We start from the raw sequence: 20,642 nt of genomic DNA, 5'->3' as shown, positions 1-20,642 counted from the left end.
ATTTTAGCCACATTTTTCAAGAACACAAGGTGTTCTTTGTGAGTACTTTACCCCCTGAAAGAGATTTGCATATATAGGTCTACAATATCGTATATCCCCATATAAAGGTACTTCCCGATAATCGGTATTTTAATTATTGTACCCACATTTTTTTTACGGAATTGTCTGAAAATCCACAGAAGGAGTTCTTTGTTAGTACTTTATCCTTTAGAAGAGAATTGTGTATATAGGTCAAGCATATCGTATAGCCCCCATATAACGGTAACGCCCTATATTGGGTATTTTGATGACTTCAGGCAAATCTTTCAATAGAATTGTCTGCAAATCCACACAAGGGGTTCCTTCTGGGTACTTTACCTCCTAGAAGAGAATTGCCCACATAGGTCCACGTTTTAGTATAGCGTCAATATAACGGTACCCCCAGATATTCGGTATTTTCATGATTTTTGCGGCATTTTTCAGTTGTTTCAGCCTATGACAAAAATTACTTATCCAGGACCACGTCTTCGTATAGCCCCCATAAAACGGTTTTCATTTGAGCGAAGATTCTTCCAAATGGTGGAGGGTATAAAAAGTTCGGCCTGGCCGAACTTAATTGCTTTTTTTCTTGTTAGTACTTAAAATGCACCATTGGTGCAGTATGACAAAAATTTTTAATCAAAGCTTCATGTATTGTACTCAATTTTCTGACTTCAATTTTTCCCTTTTACGGAAAGTATAATAGGAACATTTTTACATTTTACATTTTAAAGTCTTCAAAATCTTTCGTTTTGAAGTCTACCGAAGGAGGTATTTGTACAAGAGTTGCACAATGGACCAAATTAAATTTTTCTGCCCAGAACTTCTTCATATGTGAGCAGTAGAAACCGGCTGTGGCCTCAATATCAAATTTTAGAATTTTAGCTCTTAAATTTCCCCAATTACCAAATTTAGTAAAATTATGGTAAGCATATCGAAAACAAGGTCCAGAAACATCTATATCAAATTTGATGATTCCAGTCCTATCCCTTCATTCAATGTCAAACTTAGTGGTATTTAGTAATTTTCGTACAAATATAGGAGTATTTTCAAACCACCGCCAAATCTCAAACACATACACCATCAGTAATATAAATATCAAAATCACCCAATATCAAATATTACCCAATACCAAATAGTACTTTTACGTACAATAATGGTACATAGGCCAACTTTATATGCCCAAGCTAAACACGAACGGCGATCCTAATACCAAATTTGAGATTTCGAGCACTATCTGTTCACTCAATACCAATACAGTACTATTTTGTACTTTTCGTGCATTTGTAGTACCTATTTCCAAAACCACGTATATATCACAAATCTACCTCCGATAGGGACCCCAATACAAAATTTAAAATTTTTCACCTTTATCTTTTCAGTCAAAACTAAACTGTTCCATATTAAGTACCACTTAGAACACTTAGTGCACATTTCCAAAACCACCTTAATATATTAAACTTCCTTTTCAACCTTGTTTCAAAATTTGTTTTTGGCTCTATCCATGCACATAATACCAAATAGTTCCATTTTATAAGTTTAGTACCATTTGTGAACTTTTTGTAATCTTAAAGTTCGAATTTCAAAAAACCCTTTGTTATAACTACCCATCTTCTCATTCCGTTTGCCCAATACAATTTTTTCCAATTTTAGTACATTTTAGAACTTTTCGTATACTTTTAGTAATATTCGAATTTCCAAAAACCCTGACTTATCACACGGACGGCTGCAAAATTTCAAGCTTCTACCCTGAGCCGCTTCTTCGGTGATTGATTTCCGGTCAGTCAGTCAGTTATTTCACTTCTCTTTTATACATATAGACACATAGAAAAATGGCAACTTACTCTTTCTAATGAGCCAGCATCAAGTTTATTTAAACATTGTACAATATGTGCGTGATCCAACCATGGCCGACCATCTTCAGTGACGGAATGAAACAAAAAATCACGGAATAATTTCAGCATATATCTATCACCAATTTCAGACCAAGTACAATCTAAATTGAAGCTGTAAAATTTACAAAATGGTATTTTTTATCATTTTCCTAACAAGTTCTTCTTTTTCCAGTGACTTACTCTGGCCTCTCGTTAATACAATTTAATTTAACCAATATCCGGTAAAGGCGTCCATTTTCCATTTCCTTGGCAAGTTCGTCCTCTTGCATATCGCATTGGGCCTGCAAAGCATCCAATTGTGTATAAAATCGTGCACCAATCATTGGCATTAAATCAGTGACCGAACGTCTTTGTGTCGTTGTAAATAGATAACTGGAAATATAAAGGAAAATAAAATGAAATATTGCAATCTAATCTATCATAATTATGTATAAAAATTTACAAAATAATTAATGTAAAAATTAGAAACTGGAAGGAAAGATTATCAGAGCTCCGGGAAAAATTTGTCGAAAACCATCAACTTGATATCTTTGATGAGGTTACAGATTTCTTCTGTTCAGAGACTCATAATGTAACTTGATTTGGAATACAGTTGGGTCCCGTTTTGCGTAGCATTTTTTGAAAGATTGGTCAAAAAATTGTGCGGTTCAACTTCAGTTATGTCTCACTTGTTTATAAGATCATTAAGATTTCAAGATTCACGCAAAATCAAAAATCTGTTCTTTTTTCTCTAGATGCACTTTGTGAATGTTAAGTTATAATGAGATGGTTCAACTCCAAAAAATGTTTATGTAGTTGTATCTGCCATTTTAATATTTTTTTTTTTATTTTGAAGATGATCGTTTTGTGGCATATATGTAGGTTTCTTAAACCAATTTTAAATTTACACAAAATTTCAACCTTTACTTTACTATGTGTAGTGTAAATCTGAATTTGTATATATCCATACATTCCTCATAAATCACCTTGTATCTCTCTAACTTACACAATAAAATTTCTCAAATCGGAGGAGTAATGACGTGAGACCATTTCAATGCTGGATTGTACATTGTCACGTTGTACCGATTGCAGACATTTGCAAGCCAATGCTAATACTAGGCGACCCAATGCTGTTAGATCCTCCTGGAATAAGAAACAAGGATAGTTTTAGATTTGTTGATATAATTTTAAATTATTAAGCTATGTACCTGTTGATGCATACTGACAACGGCCAGAGGATTTGCAACATTTGGATCAAACTGTGCGATATCACTTGTGCCACTAAAACTAAAACGTATACGTTTGCCGGTGACAATTATTTTCGTTGGATCCAAACTTCTGGAATGAAAAGAAAAAAATATTTTTTTAACATAAAATATGAAAAACAGTAAGGAAAAGTCAAAAGTAGGGCGGGCCGACTATATGATACCCTACACCACTATGCATATTTAGTAGAGCCACCGTAACAAAATACTTTATTTGAAATATATCGTACGACCTATCAACCTTTGGCTTTAGAGCAGTTATAATTTGGTTTTAGAGGGAACTAATATATGGGAGGCATATCCAATTCTGACAGAGATATTTTTATCTTTTATACTAAATAACATTGCTGTAGAGTGCATGATATCACTTCGAGAAGGATTATATTAAAAAATATATATCGGAGCCGAGTTTCACAAAATGGAAATGTAAGTCCGAAATTCACTCCATTTGGGCTGATATTAACCATTATTTATTATTTGTACAATAAACCTGAAATCGGATTAAGGATATATATGGAAGCTATATCAATATCTTAGCCTATCTCTATTAAATTTAGGTATTTCCGAGATATCTGGTACCAAATATCATTGATATCGAATTGCATATTACGAATGTGAGGAACTTAAAATCCAAAATCGGATAAAACATATTAATGGGAGTTATAGCTATACCTGAACCGATTTTCACCAAATTTGATGAACTTCCTTCTAGACTGAATTCGGTCGGATGTGGCAAAATTCAGGACATTTGGACTGATATTGGCCATTTGGTGCACAATTAATCCGAAATCGGTTGAAGATATATAGGGGAGCTATATCCAAATCTGAACCGATCTTGATAAAATTTGTAAGAGGTATTTCTGGGCTGTATCTGATATCGGGTACCGAATATCATTCTGGTGGGGTACACATTACGAATGTGAGGAACTTACAACCCCCAATCGGATGAAAGATATATATGGGAGCTATAGTTATATCTGAACCAATTTTCACCAAATTTGGTGTACTCTCTTCTAGACTGAATTCGGTAAAATGTACCAAAATCCATGTCATTTGGACTGATATTGGCCCTTTGATGCACAATTAACCCGAATTCGTTTGAAGATATATATGGGGGATGTATCTACATTTTAACCGATTCTCACCAATTTCAATAGGGTTCGTCCTTGGGCCAAACGAATATTGTTTGGAAAATTTCATCTCAATCGGATAATAAATGTAAACAGCATTTTGTTCACAAAGATACGTGGAAAGACTGACGAACAGATGGACTGACATGCATAAATCGACTCAAAAGTGATTTTATGAAGATCCTCAAAAGATCCTTCTCCTATGAAGATCCTTCTCCATGTTACAAACAAATGCACAAAGACATAATACCCTTACCACTATGTGGTGTAGGGTATAAAAAGGTTCTTGAAGATGATAGATTTTTTCTTTTATGGAACATAATTGATTATATATTCAACAAATAAAATATTTTATATATAGTTTATAATTCACCACTCACCTGCAGGCTAGACCGGCTTGATGGATTGCACGTAGACCAGCGGTTAATTGCATAATTATTGCCCATATTGTTGCCTCGGGCAATAAAGGACCATTGCCCGTTGTACGTTGTAAATTGCTCTTATGACTGTTAGGGTTTAATTCGAATTAGGAACATATTTTTGATAATTCATATTTGATTGTTTATGTCTACCTGAAGGGGCGCGCTTCGCCCTGGAATGGATCATTGTAGCCATTACTTTCTGGCGGTGGTGTGAAATATTTCGCTAATAACGTCTGTGAGTTTGGATGATAGTCGTAAACTAATACTAATGCTATTAAGTACGAAAAACAGAAGAGATTTGAAATAAGATTTGAAAATTGATTTTAAGATGGATGAGATCGAAATACTTACAGTTATCACCAAATGCTTTTGTTGTGAAGACTTCACGTAATTGTACCACATTTGAATGTTGTAACTTCTTCCACATTTCCACAACTGTCATACATTTTGTTGATTGTAAGCGGAAACCTGGAATGAAAAAGAATATAAAATTATGAATAAATAAATTCTTTATGTGAGTTTTTGAAACTAAATTACAATACATCCGAATCGTTTAAAAAATATCGTTTAGACTTATAAAGTTCCAAAATCATGGGGCTATACTATATTGGGGACTTATATTGATAGTATATTGAATTTCCGCTGCTAAGTTGGAGTGCCGAATTACAGTGATGGTTGATTACACCGTTTTTTAGAAATAACAGAGTATATTTGGAAATTAGTATAAAAATATGAGACACATGTATCGACGTTTTTAAAGTTGCGTCAGGAGATAACCAAAATAGAACGGGAAGTTCTGCCCATTTTTGATTACATTCAGTTAAGATTTCTTGGAATCTGTTCGTTTTAGGTATATAGTAAGTTCGACAATATAACTGGTAATGCTATTAGGATGACTTATATATGGATGCTACTCTGAAACCAAGGTCCAAGTTAAAACCATATCAATTAAAGCAATATCGGAATATATGACCAAGCCTAACTAAAATCAGGGGATATCTTTATATATAAGGGCAGTACTAAAACGTGGACATATATAAATAATTTTTTGGTAGTAGCGCTTCTAAATATAAGGAACATAAAAATTAAATGAAAAATATTACTAAAACGTAAAGAAATTCTTGAAATCGTGGTTTGCCTATATAGTGGACCAACATGTTCCATTTCTAAAACCAATGATTCCGGATTTAATCCAATAATTTTTATTATATTTCAAAGCTCTATTCTAAATGTTGAGAGTCGATTTATGCATGTCAGTCCATCCGTCCATGTATTTTTGTGAACAAAATGCAGATCGCATTATTTATCCGATTGATATGAAATTTTGCAAATATTATTTGTTTGGCCTAAGGACGATTTTCGTGGCCCAAATATACGTTTCATCTGATTTGGTGTTAAAGTCCCTCACATTCGTAATATTCATTCGACAACAATTGTCTTTGGTACCAGATATCAGATACAGCGTAGAAATACCTTTGCCTAATTTTATTAAGATCGGTTCAGATTTGGGTATAGGTCCCATATATATATCTTTAACCGATATCGGGTTATTTGTGCACCAAATGGCCAATATCAGTCCAAACGTCCTGAATTTTGGTACACCCGACCGAATTCAGTATAGAAGCAAGTACATCGAATTCGAATTGTTTCCTCCGATTTGGTGTTTAAGTCTCTCAAATTCGTAATATGCATTCGACAACAATGATACTTGGTACCAGATATCTTATAGAGCTCGGAAATACCTCTGCCGAATTTTATGAAGATCGCTTCAGATTTGGATATAAGTATATCTTCAAACGATTTCGGGTTAACTGTGTACCAAATGGCCAATATCAGTCCAAAAGTCTTGAATTTTGGAACGTCCGACCGAATTCAGTCCAGAGGCAAGTACATCAAGTGTGAAGAAAATCGGTTCAGATATAGCTTTAGCTTCCATTCGTAATATGCATTCGACAGTTCGGAAATTCTATTGCCAAATTTAATCGAGAACGGCTAAGATTTGTATATAGCTCCAATATATATCCTTCATACAATTTCAGGTTTATTGTGCAAATAATGGCTAATATCAGCCCAAATGGAGTGAATTTCGGGACGTATGTTTCCATTTTGAAACTCGGCCCCGATATATATATATTTTTAATATAGGCCTTCTCAAAGTGATACCATGCACGCTATAGCAAACTATAACTGCTCTTAAGAAAAATGTTGATAGGTGGTACGATTTTCTTACGGGAGCTCTACTACATATGCATAGTGGTGTAGGGTATCATATAGTCGGCCCCGCCCCACGTTTGACTTTTCCTTACTGTTTTTTTTGGGAACATTGATGCAATTATTTTTTGCTATACAGTGAAAGTAGGAGAATTCTTTTCTTTGGTGACACAATGTAAAATTTGATGAAAAAAATGTTTGAAAGCTTTGTAGGAGCTAAAGGACTAAAAATACCACTTTTTGATTCTCTTGAAGGTTAGAAATTTCTGCAAAATATTCACATTATTGAAGGACCTTTCAATATCAACCTTCAATTTCTAAAATTGTTTTTATTTGCCCCTATTGGTATGTTGATTTTTAGGAGCACGCTTAGAAGCTAGTTCAATTCCCCTAGTTGATTCCCCAATCCTTTTCGCCCCAAAACCCATATCCTCCTCATTACTTACCATGCAATCTCCTCAGACAATATTTAATTCCCGTTGTACTGTGTGTCGCCTTGTACGTTGACGAGGGCAGAGTTAACTTGGCATGCAATGGCTGTACGGGTAACGCTTCCAATGGATACAACGAATGATAATTATCCACTTCTAATGGCAGGGCGTGTTGTGCTGTTTCGCTGGCGTCCAACATTAAATTCGAGATCACATTACGCGACAAAACCTCGCTGCGCATTTCGTCGGGCATAAAGAACGCCGACTCCAATTGGGTTTTCGGTTGCATTGTTATGACATTTGACGCAGGACCGGGATAGACATGACCTGTATACAGTATTGAGGGTTGGACGGGCGTTAGGGAGGCGCCACCCGTTTGTCCAGTGTGATGTGAGGCGACCGTATCGACAACACCGCCGGCTCCAAGTCCGACAGCGCTGGAACTTTGGGCGGTTGTGTGATTGGCAGTTGGATAAAAATAGACGGTGCCACCGACATTTTCCTAAAATGAAAAAAAAAAAAACAGGAATTCAATGATTGCAGTTTTGGAAAGCAATTTCTTTCTTAATTTCCTATCCAGCTTACCTGATGTACACTGGCGGGCAATGTTGTGGGTATGGGCGATGCATGCGGTGTTATGCGCGGCGGTGATTTCTCACCTATACTCGAGGGTGAATCATTGCGCCGCAAACTGCTGCGTCCACCCTTCAATGGTGTGGTGGTTGTCATGCCTACGTATCCCTGATTGGCGTTCGGTGGTCCAATTTGTTGTTGTGAGCCACCGTTTATCAGACTATGTTGTGGCTGTTGTTGCTGTTGGAGGTGTGATTGTTGTTGTTGCTGCTGCTGTTGATGATGCTTCTGTTGTAATTGTTTTTGTTGTGCCACGACAGCGGCTGTTGCTTTCTGTAGGCCCAGCATAGACGGTGTACCATTGACCGATTTGTTGCTCGTACTGCTGGTGGGTGTTAGACCGTTTACAGCGTTGGCGACACCACCATTGAGACCATTATTTAGCATGGGCGTATTGTGATACGGCGAATAGAAATTTGGCGATGAATTGATACGTGTTGGAATGAATTCAGGCGATTGTTGTGTTACCTAGGCGGCGACGAATGTGCAAAAAAAAGCGGTTGTGTAAAGGAGGATAGAGAGAGAAAATGGAGAAAAACGATTAATTTTGATGCTTTACGAGAGATATACATATATAAATATTTATTTATATCATTATCATAACGTAACATTATCAAAACATATAAATATTTATTTTTTAACAAGTAAACACGATAAACAAAATATTCTATATTCAATTTACAATAAAATTTAATTTACTTATTAAGCTAAGACTACAAGTCCCTCGGCAGCAGCAGTCCGAAGAAAACTGAATCAATTTTCAGATCGTAACATGATGTGAACATGAAAGATATTACAGCTGTACATAGACTTTAAATAAGAATTTAAATGTTTTATTTTTTCCACGGAGTTTATTTTCTTAAAGCGGTAATACGAAAATATTTTTTTTCGATTCCGATTATTTTTTAATGTCCACTTTGGTAATTGTACCTTGAAATTTTTCCCGATGATCAGTCTTAGCGTGTAGGAGGGTGATAAGGCTGGGTTTTTGGAAATTCGTACTAAAAAGGTACAAAAAGTACTAAAATGTAGTAAAAACCAGTAAGGAAAAGTCAAAAGTCGGGCAGGGCCGACTATATGATACCCTACCCTACTATGAATATTTAGCAGAGCTCCGTAACAAAAGAATTTATTTGAAGTAGATCATTCCACCTATCAAGATTTGGCGTTAGAGCAGTTATAGTTTGGTTTCGGAGAGAACTAATATATGGGAGGCATACCCAATTCTGAATAGATTTTCACTAAATTTGACGGAGACATTTTTATCCTTTATACCAAAAAACATTGCTATAGAGTGCAATATCACTTCAAAATATATATTTCGGAGCCGAGTTTCACAAAATTGAAACATACGTCACGAAATGCACTTCAAATCTAGCCGATCTCGATTAAATTTGGCTCTCTCTATAAGATATTTGGTATATACCATGTATCATTGTTGTATACATGGGTCAATATAAGTCCAACTGACCTGAATTATGGCACATCCGACGAATTCAGTCTAGAAGCAAGTACATCAAATTTGGTGGGAATCGGTTCAGATATAGCGATTTCCACCAAATTTATATATATATGGGAGCTATATTCAAATCTGAACCGATCTTGATAAAATTTGGAGGAGGTATTTCTAGGCTGTATCTGATATCTGGTACCAAAGATTATGGTTGTGGAGCGCATATTACACATGTGAAGGACTTACAACCCCAAATCGGATGAAATATATATATATGGGAGCTATAACTATATATGAACCGATTTTCACCGAATTTGACGTACTTGCTTCTAGACTGAATTCGGTTGGAATTGAAAATTCAGTTCATTTGGACTTAAATTGGCCATTTGGGCACAATTAAACGAAATCGGTTGAAGATATATGGGAGCCATATCTAAATCTGATCCGATTATCACCAATTTCAATAGGGTTCGTCCTTGGGCCAAACAAATATTGTTTGAGAAATTTCATGTCAATCGGATAATAAATGCGACCAGCATTTTGTTCACGAAAATTCATGAGCAGACGGACGGATAGACGGATTAAAATGTATAAGTAGACTCAGAATTTGATTTTATGAAGATCCTCAAAAGTAACTATAGGTGGTCTCTTTTGTATAGACATGAGCTTTAACATGAGCCATAGTCTAAAGACTTTAAATCGACTTTAAAACTTTAAATTAGGGGGCCAGTTGACCGGTGCCGAACGTGCACGAATTCGCCTCTCAATAAGTTAATCGATTAATCGATTTGGTGCTAAAGTCCCTCACATGCGTAATATGCACTCCACAACAATGATATTTGCTACCGGGCATCAGATATTGCTCGAAAAATAATAATCGGTTCAGATTTCTATATAGAGCTTCGATATACATCTTCATCTGATTGTACGGTTATTGCTCACCATATATGTAATGTCAGCCCAAATTGAATAGATTTTTTCATATTCAACCATTTGGTGAAACTCGGTTCGTTATATATTTTACTCGTCTTCAATTTAAACAAGTAAAAAATACCCTCCACCATTTGGAAGGAACTTGAAAAATTTCCGTGAACAATGTTGCTGAAACCTCAAAATACTGACTATAGGGAGATACCGGTATATGGGAGTATATGAAGACGACATTTTTTTCCATAGGTTGTAATACCGATTGGGATCTTCCAATACGAAATTTTAAACGATTCTGGTGAAAAATGTTGCTAAAATCATTAAAATACCGACTATCGGGGCTATAGGAAGACGTGGACTTGCATACACACATTTGTCATAGGCAGTAGTACCCATTACGAACTTTAATTATGAAATTTTGAAATAATTCCGGTAAATAATGTCGCTAAAATCATAAAAATACCGAATATCGGGAGGTATCGCTATATGGGAGCTATACGAAAATGTGTACCGATATGACCCATATACGAACCTAAACTGTCTATGTACTGGTAAAATATTTTCCATAGGTTGTAGTACCTATTAGATTCTTCCAATACGAAATTTGAAACGATTCTGGTGAATAATGTTGCTGAAATGATCAAAATACCTAACATCGGGGGTACCGTTATATGGGGGCTACACGAAAATGTGGACCGACATGACCCATTTACGAACCTAAGAACTATGCATGTATGCAAAATTTTAGCCTCCTGTCTCAATTCGTTCGAAAGACATCGTGATTACAACAGACAAAGCTAATATACCCTGCATAGAATGGTGGATTGTATAAAAATGATACATTTTTCAGATTCCTTTTTGAAAAATTTTCCTATCTATTAAAAAAAAAAAAAAAACACTCTATATTAAACTCTAACATAACAAACGTTTTCACATTAAGAAAATCTCGACAGACTTATTTAGTATAACAAACTTTTTCCATTTCCGAATAATATAAGAGCACTGCTCTCTCTTCACTTCTCTGTAAACTCTAACTTTCATTTCTTCTTAGTGGGTCACAAAAATATCTTGCTGCAGACGGTATGGAAATTTAACAAAGTGAGATTAATAAATGTCAAAAACTTTATGACTTACATATGAATCATACATACATATGTACATATGTGAATGTGTTTGTGAGTGTGCCTGTCTTGTAAATGATTTCGTGTTCTACATACAATTACTTGGCCAATAACCAGAATAACAATTACAATCCTTTCCACATGAATTAATCTATATATCCTTATTCTCTCTTTTTGTGTCAAGTATGCCTAATTACATATTTACAAATTAATTTCGATCACACATTTTAAACTACAAACATACACAATTTTTGGTATTGCAAATTTATTGGAACAAGCACATTGAAACGTGTCACATATACATATTTTTTACACAATAGAATACAATATGTTGATATTACTGTTATCTCTATGTCAACTATCAAAGAGAGAAAGAGCGCTATAAACTATGCTATTGGTGTCACAACTATGGACATTTTTACAAAAAATTCTTGTGCATGACAAACATTGTTTACCTGCGACTTCTTAATCGATAGCGGTGAATCCAGGCTAAGTAAGGAAAATCCCGCATTCATACCATATGTTGGCGTTGCAACATTTTGTCGATTCTTTGCAAAATTGATTAGAGTTTTGCAATTACGAAACAAAAATGAAGTTAAATAAAAAAATTAAGAAGGAAAACAATATTAATGATTTGAAGAATATCACAAAGGGAAAAATAAACAAAAAAGAGTATTTTAATTTGAATATAGAAAATCCTTAAGTGCGAAAGATGATTATTACATATTTGTTTTGGATTGAGCGTTTGTAACACATATGATATGCCGAATATAAATATTTTATAAAACGATTAAAAAAATCAACAATTTACCAAGTTGCTCAAAGTTTCAAATTGTAGTCGCGTGATTTTTCTCAGTTTTATTGAGGGCCATGGTATTATGAGAACTTAAAACTCAAACCCAGCCTTTTTTATACTCTTTCTTTTGCACAAAAAAAGCTAAATAACATGCATATAGATTGGAAAATTCAGTTAAATCCTTTGAGACTTTTAATAAACAAGTGGTTACACATGGGACCAATATTAAGACTTGGGCAAATCTTTGCAAGTAGTTTCAACTTCAACAAATGGAATCATAAAAATGTTAAAATTGACATAAATCTAACCTCAGCATATTGCACTGTGCGAACTTTGAAGGAGATGGGGCAATAATTCCATTTGTAAATCTGTGTGGGAGATATAGCAGGAGTCGACCGACACATCTTCATGCCAGGTCAAGCGTTGTCAAATTGGGATATTAAAAGTTCAAAGAAAATCGGACACTGATGTCTTATTTTATGAAAGTTATTGGTATTCAAAATGTTAACCTTTTGGAAGATTGGTACGAGATTCTACCACGGACCAAGTTTGAACCATATCAAGTATATAGTTTTTTATGAGCTAAACGTATGATTTTGTTTCGAAAAATGTGAGCTTTTTAAGGTGATGTAACAGGAACGGATGGTGTGCAAAACGTATGCTTTACGATAGTTATTTTTGACCCTTTGTGAGGGAAGTATAGGTATCAGTGGTTACTCCATAATCTCCATAATATAAGATTTCATGTTTTTTATTGCACTGACATTAAAAATGTTAGGATGCAAATTTTTCACAAAAGTGGAAGATCAGTTCTTGTTCTATGAGGTGAACTATTTTCTGTGACCTTTTGTGGGATAGCTACCAGAAGGAGTGGGCCGATTTTGCCCATCTCCGAACTAGTTCTAAGTTTCATAATAAATCGTACGTTGGACCAAATTGGATACTCCCTTCCACCGATGGATGGACCAGGGGTGTCGACTCCAAATGTCCTGAAATGGATTTTTGAAAACGAATCAAATGATATATATCCTCTGTAGCAGTATGGCTGGGGGTATACCCTTGCAATGACTAAAATCAGGGATATCTTTATATTAGAACAAGACCTCCGAGAAACTCGCTCCAATTTTAAGAAACAGTGAAGTTTACTCGAATCCTCACCTTTTTTAACAAAACTTGGTGCATTGTAATAAAATTATCAAACTTAGAATGAGTTTGGAGATGGGCAAAATCGGTTCACTCCTTCTCATGCATTCCACACAAAAGGTCGAAAATTTCAAAAAAAAAAAAAAAAAAAATGTTACCTCACAAAGAAAAGTGGGAAATGATAATTCGGTTTTGCTTCAACTTTGCAAATCCTAATATTTGTATCAGTGCTGGGTCAAGTGCGAAAATGGTCAATATTGATCCACTCCATCAGGTACATCCCCCACAAGGTGTCAAAATCTTGAATAATTATAACTCTATTAAAATGTGATGTAAGAGTCCGATTGTTTTCAAATTACACACATCAGAATATTTTAATTAACCCAAGGTCTGGTGTGAAGATGAAATATATCGGTCCACTCTTTCTGGTATCTCCCCCACAGAGGGTCAGAATTTTGAATATCGGTGAAGCTCATAAAACGCGAAATTAACATCCGATTCGATTCAGAATAGGCACATCTTAATATCTCCACATATTTCCAACACAAGATGGTAGAGATCGCACCATTCCTTCTGATACCACTCTCACATAGGGGGAGAAAAACCAAACGCTCAAAGAAAGCGAAATAAGCATCCAACTCTCTTCAAATTTCACACACACAAACATTTTTACTAGCGCAACCAGGAAGCTGTGATGTTCTGGAATTTATGATTTCGCTTAAAATTGGATATAAATGTTCGAATTTCTTGTAATTTTTTCCATACTAATATTTGTATCTGTATTAGATGAAGTATGACAAGTTAAAAAGCAGTAAGTTTGGCCGGGCCGAACTTTGAATACCCTCCTCCATTTGGAACGAATTTTGAAATTTTTAAAAAATAAATAAATAAAAATAATTTAAAAAATACCGAATATAGCCGTTATATTGGGGTCTATACGACGTGGACCTACATAGGCATTGTTTGTCATAAGCCATTACCATATTTAAATTCGAAACTTGAAATAAACCGTGAATAATGTAGCTTAAATCATCAAAATATCGTATATAGGAAGGTACCGTTATATCGGAGCTGTGCGAAGACCTGGACCAGCATAGACAAATTTCTGTCACAGGCTATAGCATCCATTGCGAACGTAAAATACGACATCTTAAACAATTTCAGTGGGTATTGTACCTAAACTCGCGATATACCGAAATAGGGAGGTACTGATATATGGGGCCTACACGAAGACCTGGACCTGCATAGACAATTTTCTGTCACAGACTGTAGTTCCCATTACGAACTCTAAATACGTAATTTGAAACAATTCCGGTGAATAATGACTCTAAAATCATCAAAATACCGAATATCGGGAGGTACCGTCATATGGGGGCTATACGAAGACTAAAGGCAAAAATTTTGCGGTATTTTAATGATTTTAGCGACATTATTCACCGGAATTGTTTCAACTTTGGTATTTGAAATTCGAAATGGATACTACAGCCTATGACAGAAAATTATCTGTGCAGGTCCACGTCTTCGTATAGTCCCCATATAACGGTACCTCCCGATATTCGGTATTTTCATGATTTTAGCGATATTATTCACCGGAATTGTTTCATATTTGGTATTTTAAGTTCGAAATGGATATTAAGCCTAAGACATAAAATTGTCATCCATTTCGAACTTCAAATACCAAAGTTGAAACAATTCCGGTGAATAATATCGCTAAAATCATGAAAATACCGAATATCGGGAGGTACCGTTATATGGGGACTATACGAAGACGTGGACCTGCACAGATAATTTTCTGTCATAGGCTGTAGTATCCATTTCGAACTTCTAAAAATTATTACATATCTCATATAAAGCGAAGGAAGTACATTACTTTGTAATATACATTTTCAAAACACCAATATAGCTCTACTTTTATAATATAGTGGGAATTTCCTGTAATTGTGAAAAATGAAGTTTTTGCACTGTGTACTATTTGGAAATTGTGCGTAAGTACATCGCTATATATTTGTAATATTATATCTAGTGTAAAAAATAATGGTCCAATTCTTTTATAAAAACTAATTTTAGTTAACATTTAGAGATATAGCACCTCAATATCAAGTAAAATATATCCATCCTTAAATCGAATGTTTATCAATAACCAATAGACCGAACAAAATGTCATTAAAATAATAACAAAAAAAATCATATCAAAGTGGTGAATGTGTTACAAACATTTTGGCCAAAGCAAACATATAGTAATAATACGCAAGTTGATGTAGTATATAAATATAATACAATTCTAATTGAAGGATATCTTGTATTTCGAAATATATAATAATTCAAATGAATCGGCCAATTTGTGAGAAGAAAACATATTTTTCCAATATAAATGATCTGGGAACATAATGTATATCCTAAATTTTTCTCTAGACTTAATCAATTATTTGTTTATATCAATTAAAATATGCATATAGAATTGTAATATTGATTGAATTTCTTGTCAACGTTTTTGCTTACCATATATGTTGCAAGTTTACTTTCAGAAGGTATGACATTTGATGGAGAATAAAAGATTGGATCCATAGCAGCCGTATCTGAAATAAATATAAAATAATGGAAAAATTAAAAACTTGCAAACAATTTTTTTAGAAAATAAAAATTAAATAAATTTATTCATGGGTTCTTAGAGAAAATCTTATTCTTTGGAGGAATTTACGATTTTTTTATCTTTCTGAGATTCAGGCTTTTTTGCAACCATTGTCAAAAAAAATAATCACAAGTCATTTGCAATTGCATGTAACTATGTAAAAAAATACGTTATAAATTCTCTACCATTGTAGTTAACCTGCGATATGATTAATGGGCGTTAACCCAGTTAATTTGGTTTATTAAAAATAATTGCTTAAGAAGAATGAATATGGACACGCAATAGCTGACAATAATATTCGTAACAGAAGAAATTTTTGCTGACACAGTTTTGGAGAGGACGGGTGGCGTCTAGATTGTAATTCACTTACATATGCAATTGCACCAACAACAATGTTATTGTTAATTCAATGCATTATCTGTGTGTGTGTGTGTATGTTGGTCGATACGAATGTATTTGTTTGCAGATTATATTGACAGATAAACAAAATAATTGCAATAATATTATTAATATTTATTTTAAATATAAATACCTGCTATGACATTAGCAGTTGAGTGTTAATCATGGGAGATAAAGGAAATATAAGATGGTTAGAGAAAGTCAGAACGAGAAAACTTGTTGTTAATTCTGGGTTGAGACAGTTTTTACAATCTACAATAGAACAATTTCAAATCCTTCTTTACATGTCACATAAATGCTTATATTTCTACATAGAGACTGCAAAAGTCTTTATGCCCATGGAACAGCATAACTTTTTCTTTCCATATCGGCGTTTTGAAAGTTTACATCGGGAGGTAGCAAAAAATATTGGTGGGAAATTTGGGTCATTTTTATATTTTTCAAAAATATTCGAGTTGAGATTCCTCTTCTTTTGTATTGTTTTCGGTTTTCCCTGCAAGCAGAAAGCGCAGAAGATTTGTATAACGTCTTCAATCCATAGAAGACCTGTATGAGGTCTTCGATTCATAGAAGATCTGTATGAGGTCTTCGATCCATAGAAGACATGTATGAGGTTTTCGATCCATAGAAGACCTGTATGAGGTCAATTAATAGAAGACCTGTATAAAGTCTTAAATTCATAGAAGACCTGTACAAGTTCTGTTGAAGGTATTCTACCTATGAAAGAGCTGTATAAAGCCTTCTATCTATAGGAAACTTTCTGCAAGACATATTTTCGTAGAAGTCCGATTGAAGATCGTCTATACATAGAAGGACTGTATAAAGTCTTCTATCCATGGAAAACTTGCTGAAGGCCTTTTGTTCATATAGGGCGTATAACGGGTATTGGATCGTCTCCTATTTATTGATGCATCGGGTAAGGTCTCATATTTTTAGAAGGCCTGTATAAGGTCTTCTGTCGGAAATACATGTACAGGGTTATTTTTTGGCCTTCAAACGGCCAATGAAACCGTCACACGCTGCCCGAATATTGGCCCATTCCCGGCGAAGCGCTTGCTTGAGGTGATCGACACTCTGGTATTTTTTAGTGCTAACCATGCTTTCTAAAATACTCCAGACACAATAGTCCTTCGGATTGGTATCCGGATTTTTGTAACCATTCTTGGGTGGCGCGTGCTGAGTGCGATGGTGCTGAGTCCTGTTGGAATGTCCAAGGTCTGCGGCCAAAATGTTTGCGTGCCCAAGGCTTTAATACAACCCCAGAATATTTTCGCGATAATATTCGGAATAATACGAACGGAGAGCGACCATCGGCTGTTATGGCGGCCCACACCATCATCATAGCCGGATTTTGAATTCTGGTGGCCAACCGAAGGTGCACATTTTCAGCTGACCTCTTTGGCAAGTAAACACGATTATTTTGTTTGTTTACAAAATGCTGGACAACGAATGTTTTCTCATCGGAAACGGAGAAAACCAAATTCGGCAGTTCACTTTCGGCTTTCTATTCTTAGAAGACTTTATAAGGCTTCAATCAAGAGAAGACCTGTATAGGGTCTTCAATCAACAGAAGACATGGATAGATTCTTCGATTCATAGAAGATCTGTATAAGGTCTTCTTTTTGGTCTTCAATCCATAGAAAACCTGCAGAAGGTATTTGATCAATAGAAGACCAACAAATGGTCTTCCACTTGTGGAAGACCTGTGCGAATATCTCTATCCTCTATCCATGGAATTCCAATATAATATCTTCTCTTCGCTGAGGACCTGTATTAGATATTCTATTCGTAGAAGACCAGTTGAAAGTATTTTATCCATGGCACGTATAAGGTCTCCAATCCCATAAACTCCTGTTGAATGACTTTCATAGCCCTTTCATAGAAGTGGGTCCCAATTTTAGGTATTTTCAAGATTTAGTTAGATTAATTTCTACGTAATGGTTAAATGTGATAGGAAAGGGTGATTTTAGGAATGTTGGAAAAAGCTTAAAATTCTGAAAAATGCATGGGTGGACCTCAACCGCTTTTGTCTTATTATGGCATACTTTTTCCAACCTTATTGTCCGGTACCTCACAAAAAAATACTTCAATGTTGTCTTCCAATGGGTCAATTGTAGCGGCCTCGTCTGGACATGAGTTTTTACATAGCCTTACAAAAAATAGTCCGAAGACGTTAATTTAAATGTCCGGTCCGGAACGTGAAAATAAAGTGTTCACCTAGAACTCGCTTCATCTTCTACGTCTAAAATACATGCTGAAGATCGTGTGTCCATTAATCTGTTATAGATCCCTCCCTCCGTAAAGTTCAAATTTCACTGCGAAAAATTGGGTCACGTGGACGAAGTTCAATTTGTTATTATTTCATCATCATCATCAAATGAATTCTACATCAAAAATAAATCTAAGACGAAAAGAAACGTCAATTAAAGCATCTATTTTATGTGGAAGGAAGCTGACTTGTTTATTATTATTTCTTTCGCAAGAAAAACCCCACAAGAAATAATAATAATTTCAATAAATTCAAAAGAAATGAAAGTGTTTTGGTGATTTATTTGAGAATAAATAAATGGATTCATCTTCTGTCTGACCGCCCAAAACGAAATACTTTCTCTGCTACTCAAAGTATTCCCCCCATCAAAAAAAAAACTTGCTGCAGGCACATAAATAATACTTGCACAGAGATTAAGACGAAGGGAGAGAGAGAGAGATAGTGTTGGAGAGAACGAAAACAAACAGTAGCCGAGATGAGTGAGTGAGTGAACGACGACGTCGTTTCATTTCAATGTTAATCAAATGGCCATGATACCAATTTGTTGGCGTTTCACTTTGTCGTCGTCGAATGTGGTGTGTGTTTTTGTTGTAGAAAAAAAAAAAAAAAAAAACAACAGCACCATGAGAAGGAGGAGGAGGAGCGGCCTGCGAAAACGAGAGGAGGCTTTCAGATAATGACCTTGAAATTTCTTCATCAAAATAAAAACATTACTTTTATTTGTTCAATTTTTTTTTGTAGCTTTTTCGTATTTTGTTAAAAATTGTTTCTCTCTCTTCCTCTTGGTGGGGGCATGCGGCAGCCAATCTCCTCATGCATTTACACTCGTGCTTGCTCTGCCCATTATTTTTTTAAATTCTATATTAATACGATTGTGATAATGTGTGTTGTGCGTTCAATTGATTAGATTGTTTATCAAGAAAAATGTTTTTCTTTAACCTCTTGCTACCTTCTTTTTCGCTGTATACAAATTAATCCCATTTTATGTAGAGTTGTGATGATAAATTAAATAAATAAAAATAGAAAAAAAAACAGGGATTAAAAAATAAATTTGTACTTTGCTATTCGACAAGAAGAGAAGATTTCAATGTTTTTTTGTTACTCCGGTGAACTCGCTGGTTCTGTGGTTCTAAAGTTTGAAATTAGGGTCACTGATGGAGTTCAGGATAGATGTATCAAAGGTTTTTTTTTTTGAAAATTCGAACTTTAAGATTACGAAGTGTTCTAAAATGGTACTAAACTTCAAAAATGGTACCATTTTGATATTACGTGAACAGATTGAGTTAAACATTTGAAATTTGGTATAAAATTCGTACGAAAAGTACTATATTGTACGAAAAGTATTTGATAGTACTAAACTTGGTGTTGGGTGAAGGAATAGAGATAAAATCCTGAAATTTCATATTTAGATTACTGATGGTATCTGTGTTTGAGATTTGGCGGTGGCTTGGAAATTCGTACTATGTTTGTACGAAATGTACTAAATGGGACTTATCATCACTAGCATGGAGAGATGTAGATTGTTTTGGATATGCCTACTAAATTTTACTAAATGAAGGGGTAGAGCTGAAATTCTGAAATTTGATATTGAGGTCAATATCGGTTTCTATGGTTTATATATGTAGACGTTGAAATAGTTATGGACAGAAAAATTGGATGTGGGCCCATTTTGCAATAGCCTTACCAATATTCTCCTCTGTTAATTTCAAATCAAATATTTTGAAGACTTTTTGGTGTAAAAGGCAAACCTTTTCCTATTATTCTTTCCGCAAAAGGAAAAACTTGAATAGTTTATAAAACTTTAAAAGTCTGAGAATTTAATACGATATATGAAGTCGTGATTAAAAAATAACGTCAAACTGAAAAAAATTTACATTTGATTACTCTCTCCACAATTTGAAAATTTTTTAGAAATTTAAAA

The 20,642-nt window shown here is 34.7% G+C and overlaps 1 protein-coding gene across 10 annotated transcripts in view; it reads right to left on the bottom strand.

Moving 5' to 3' along the window:
- LOC101895716 (PAN2-PAN3 deadenylation complex subunit PAN3-like) overlaps window positions 1-20,642 on the bottom strand; it is an 88,608-nt gene that overhangs the window by 2,462 nt on the left and 65,504 nt on the right. For 5 of the 10 annotated variants that reach the window (XM_059125997.1, XM_059125998.1, XM_059126000.1 and 2 more), the window contains 11 exons: window positions 15,924-16,000; window positions 11,941-12,033; window positions 7,937-8,452; window positions 7,367-7,853; window positions 5,061-5,177; window positions 4,860-4,980; window positions 4,668-4,793; window positions 3,101-3,230; window positions 2,899-3,035; window positions 2,094-2,285; window positions 1,863-2,025 (listed from right to left, as the gene is read on the bottom strand). In XM_059125997.1, coding sequence (XP_058981980.1) covers window positions 1,863-2,025; window positions 2,094-2,285; window positions 2,899-3,035; window positions 3,101-3,230; window positions 4,668-4,793; window positions 4,860-4,980; window positions 5,061-5,177; window positions 7,367-7,853; window positions 7,937-8,452; window positions 11,941-12,033; window positions 15,924-16,000 — 2,159 coding nt within the window. The remainder of the gene's footprint in view (window positions 1-1,862; window positions 2,026-2,093; window positions 2,286-2,898; window positions 3,036-3,100; window positions 3,231-4,667; window positions 4,794-4,859; window positions 4,981-5,060; window positions 5,178-7,366; window positions 7,854-7,936; window positions 8,453-11,940; window positions 12,034-15,923; window positions 16,001-20,642) is intronic. The other 5 variants (XM_059126003.1, XM_059126004.1, XM_059126005.1 and 2 more) reach the window with 2 other exon arrangements.

This window comes from Musca domestica, unplaced genomic scaffold, assembly GCF_030504385.1.
Source record: "Musca domestica strain aabys unplaced genomic scaffold, Musca_domestica.polishedcontigs.V.1.1 36, whole genome shotgun sequence".
In the NCBI taxonomy this organism is placed as follows: Eukaryota; Metazoa; Arthropoda; class Insecta; order Diptera; family Muscidae; genus Musca; species Musca domestica.
The sequence above is the reverse complement of the archived record's forward strand: the minus strand, read 5'-3'. Positions and strand labels throughout refer to the sequence as shown.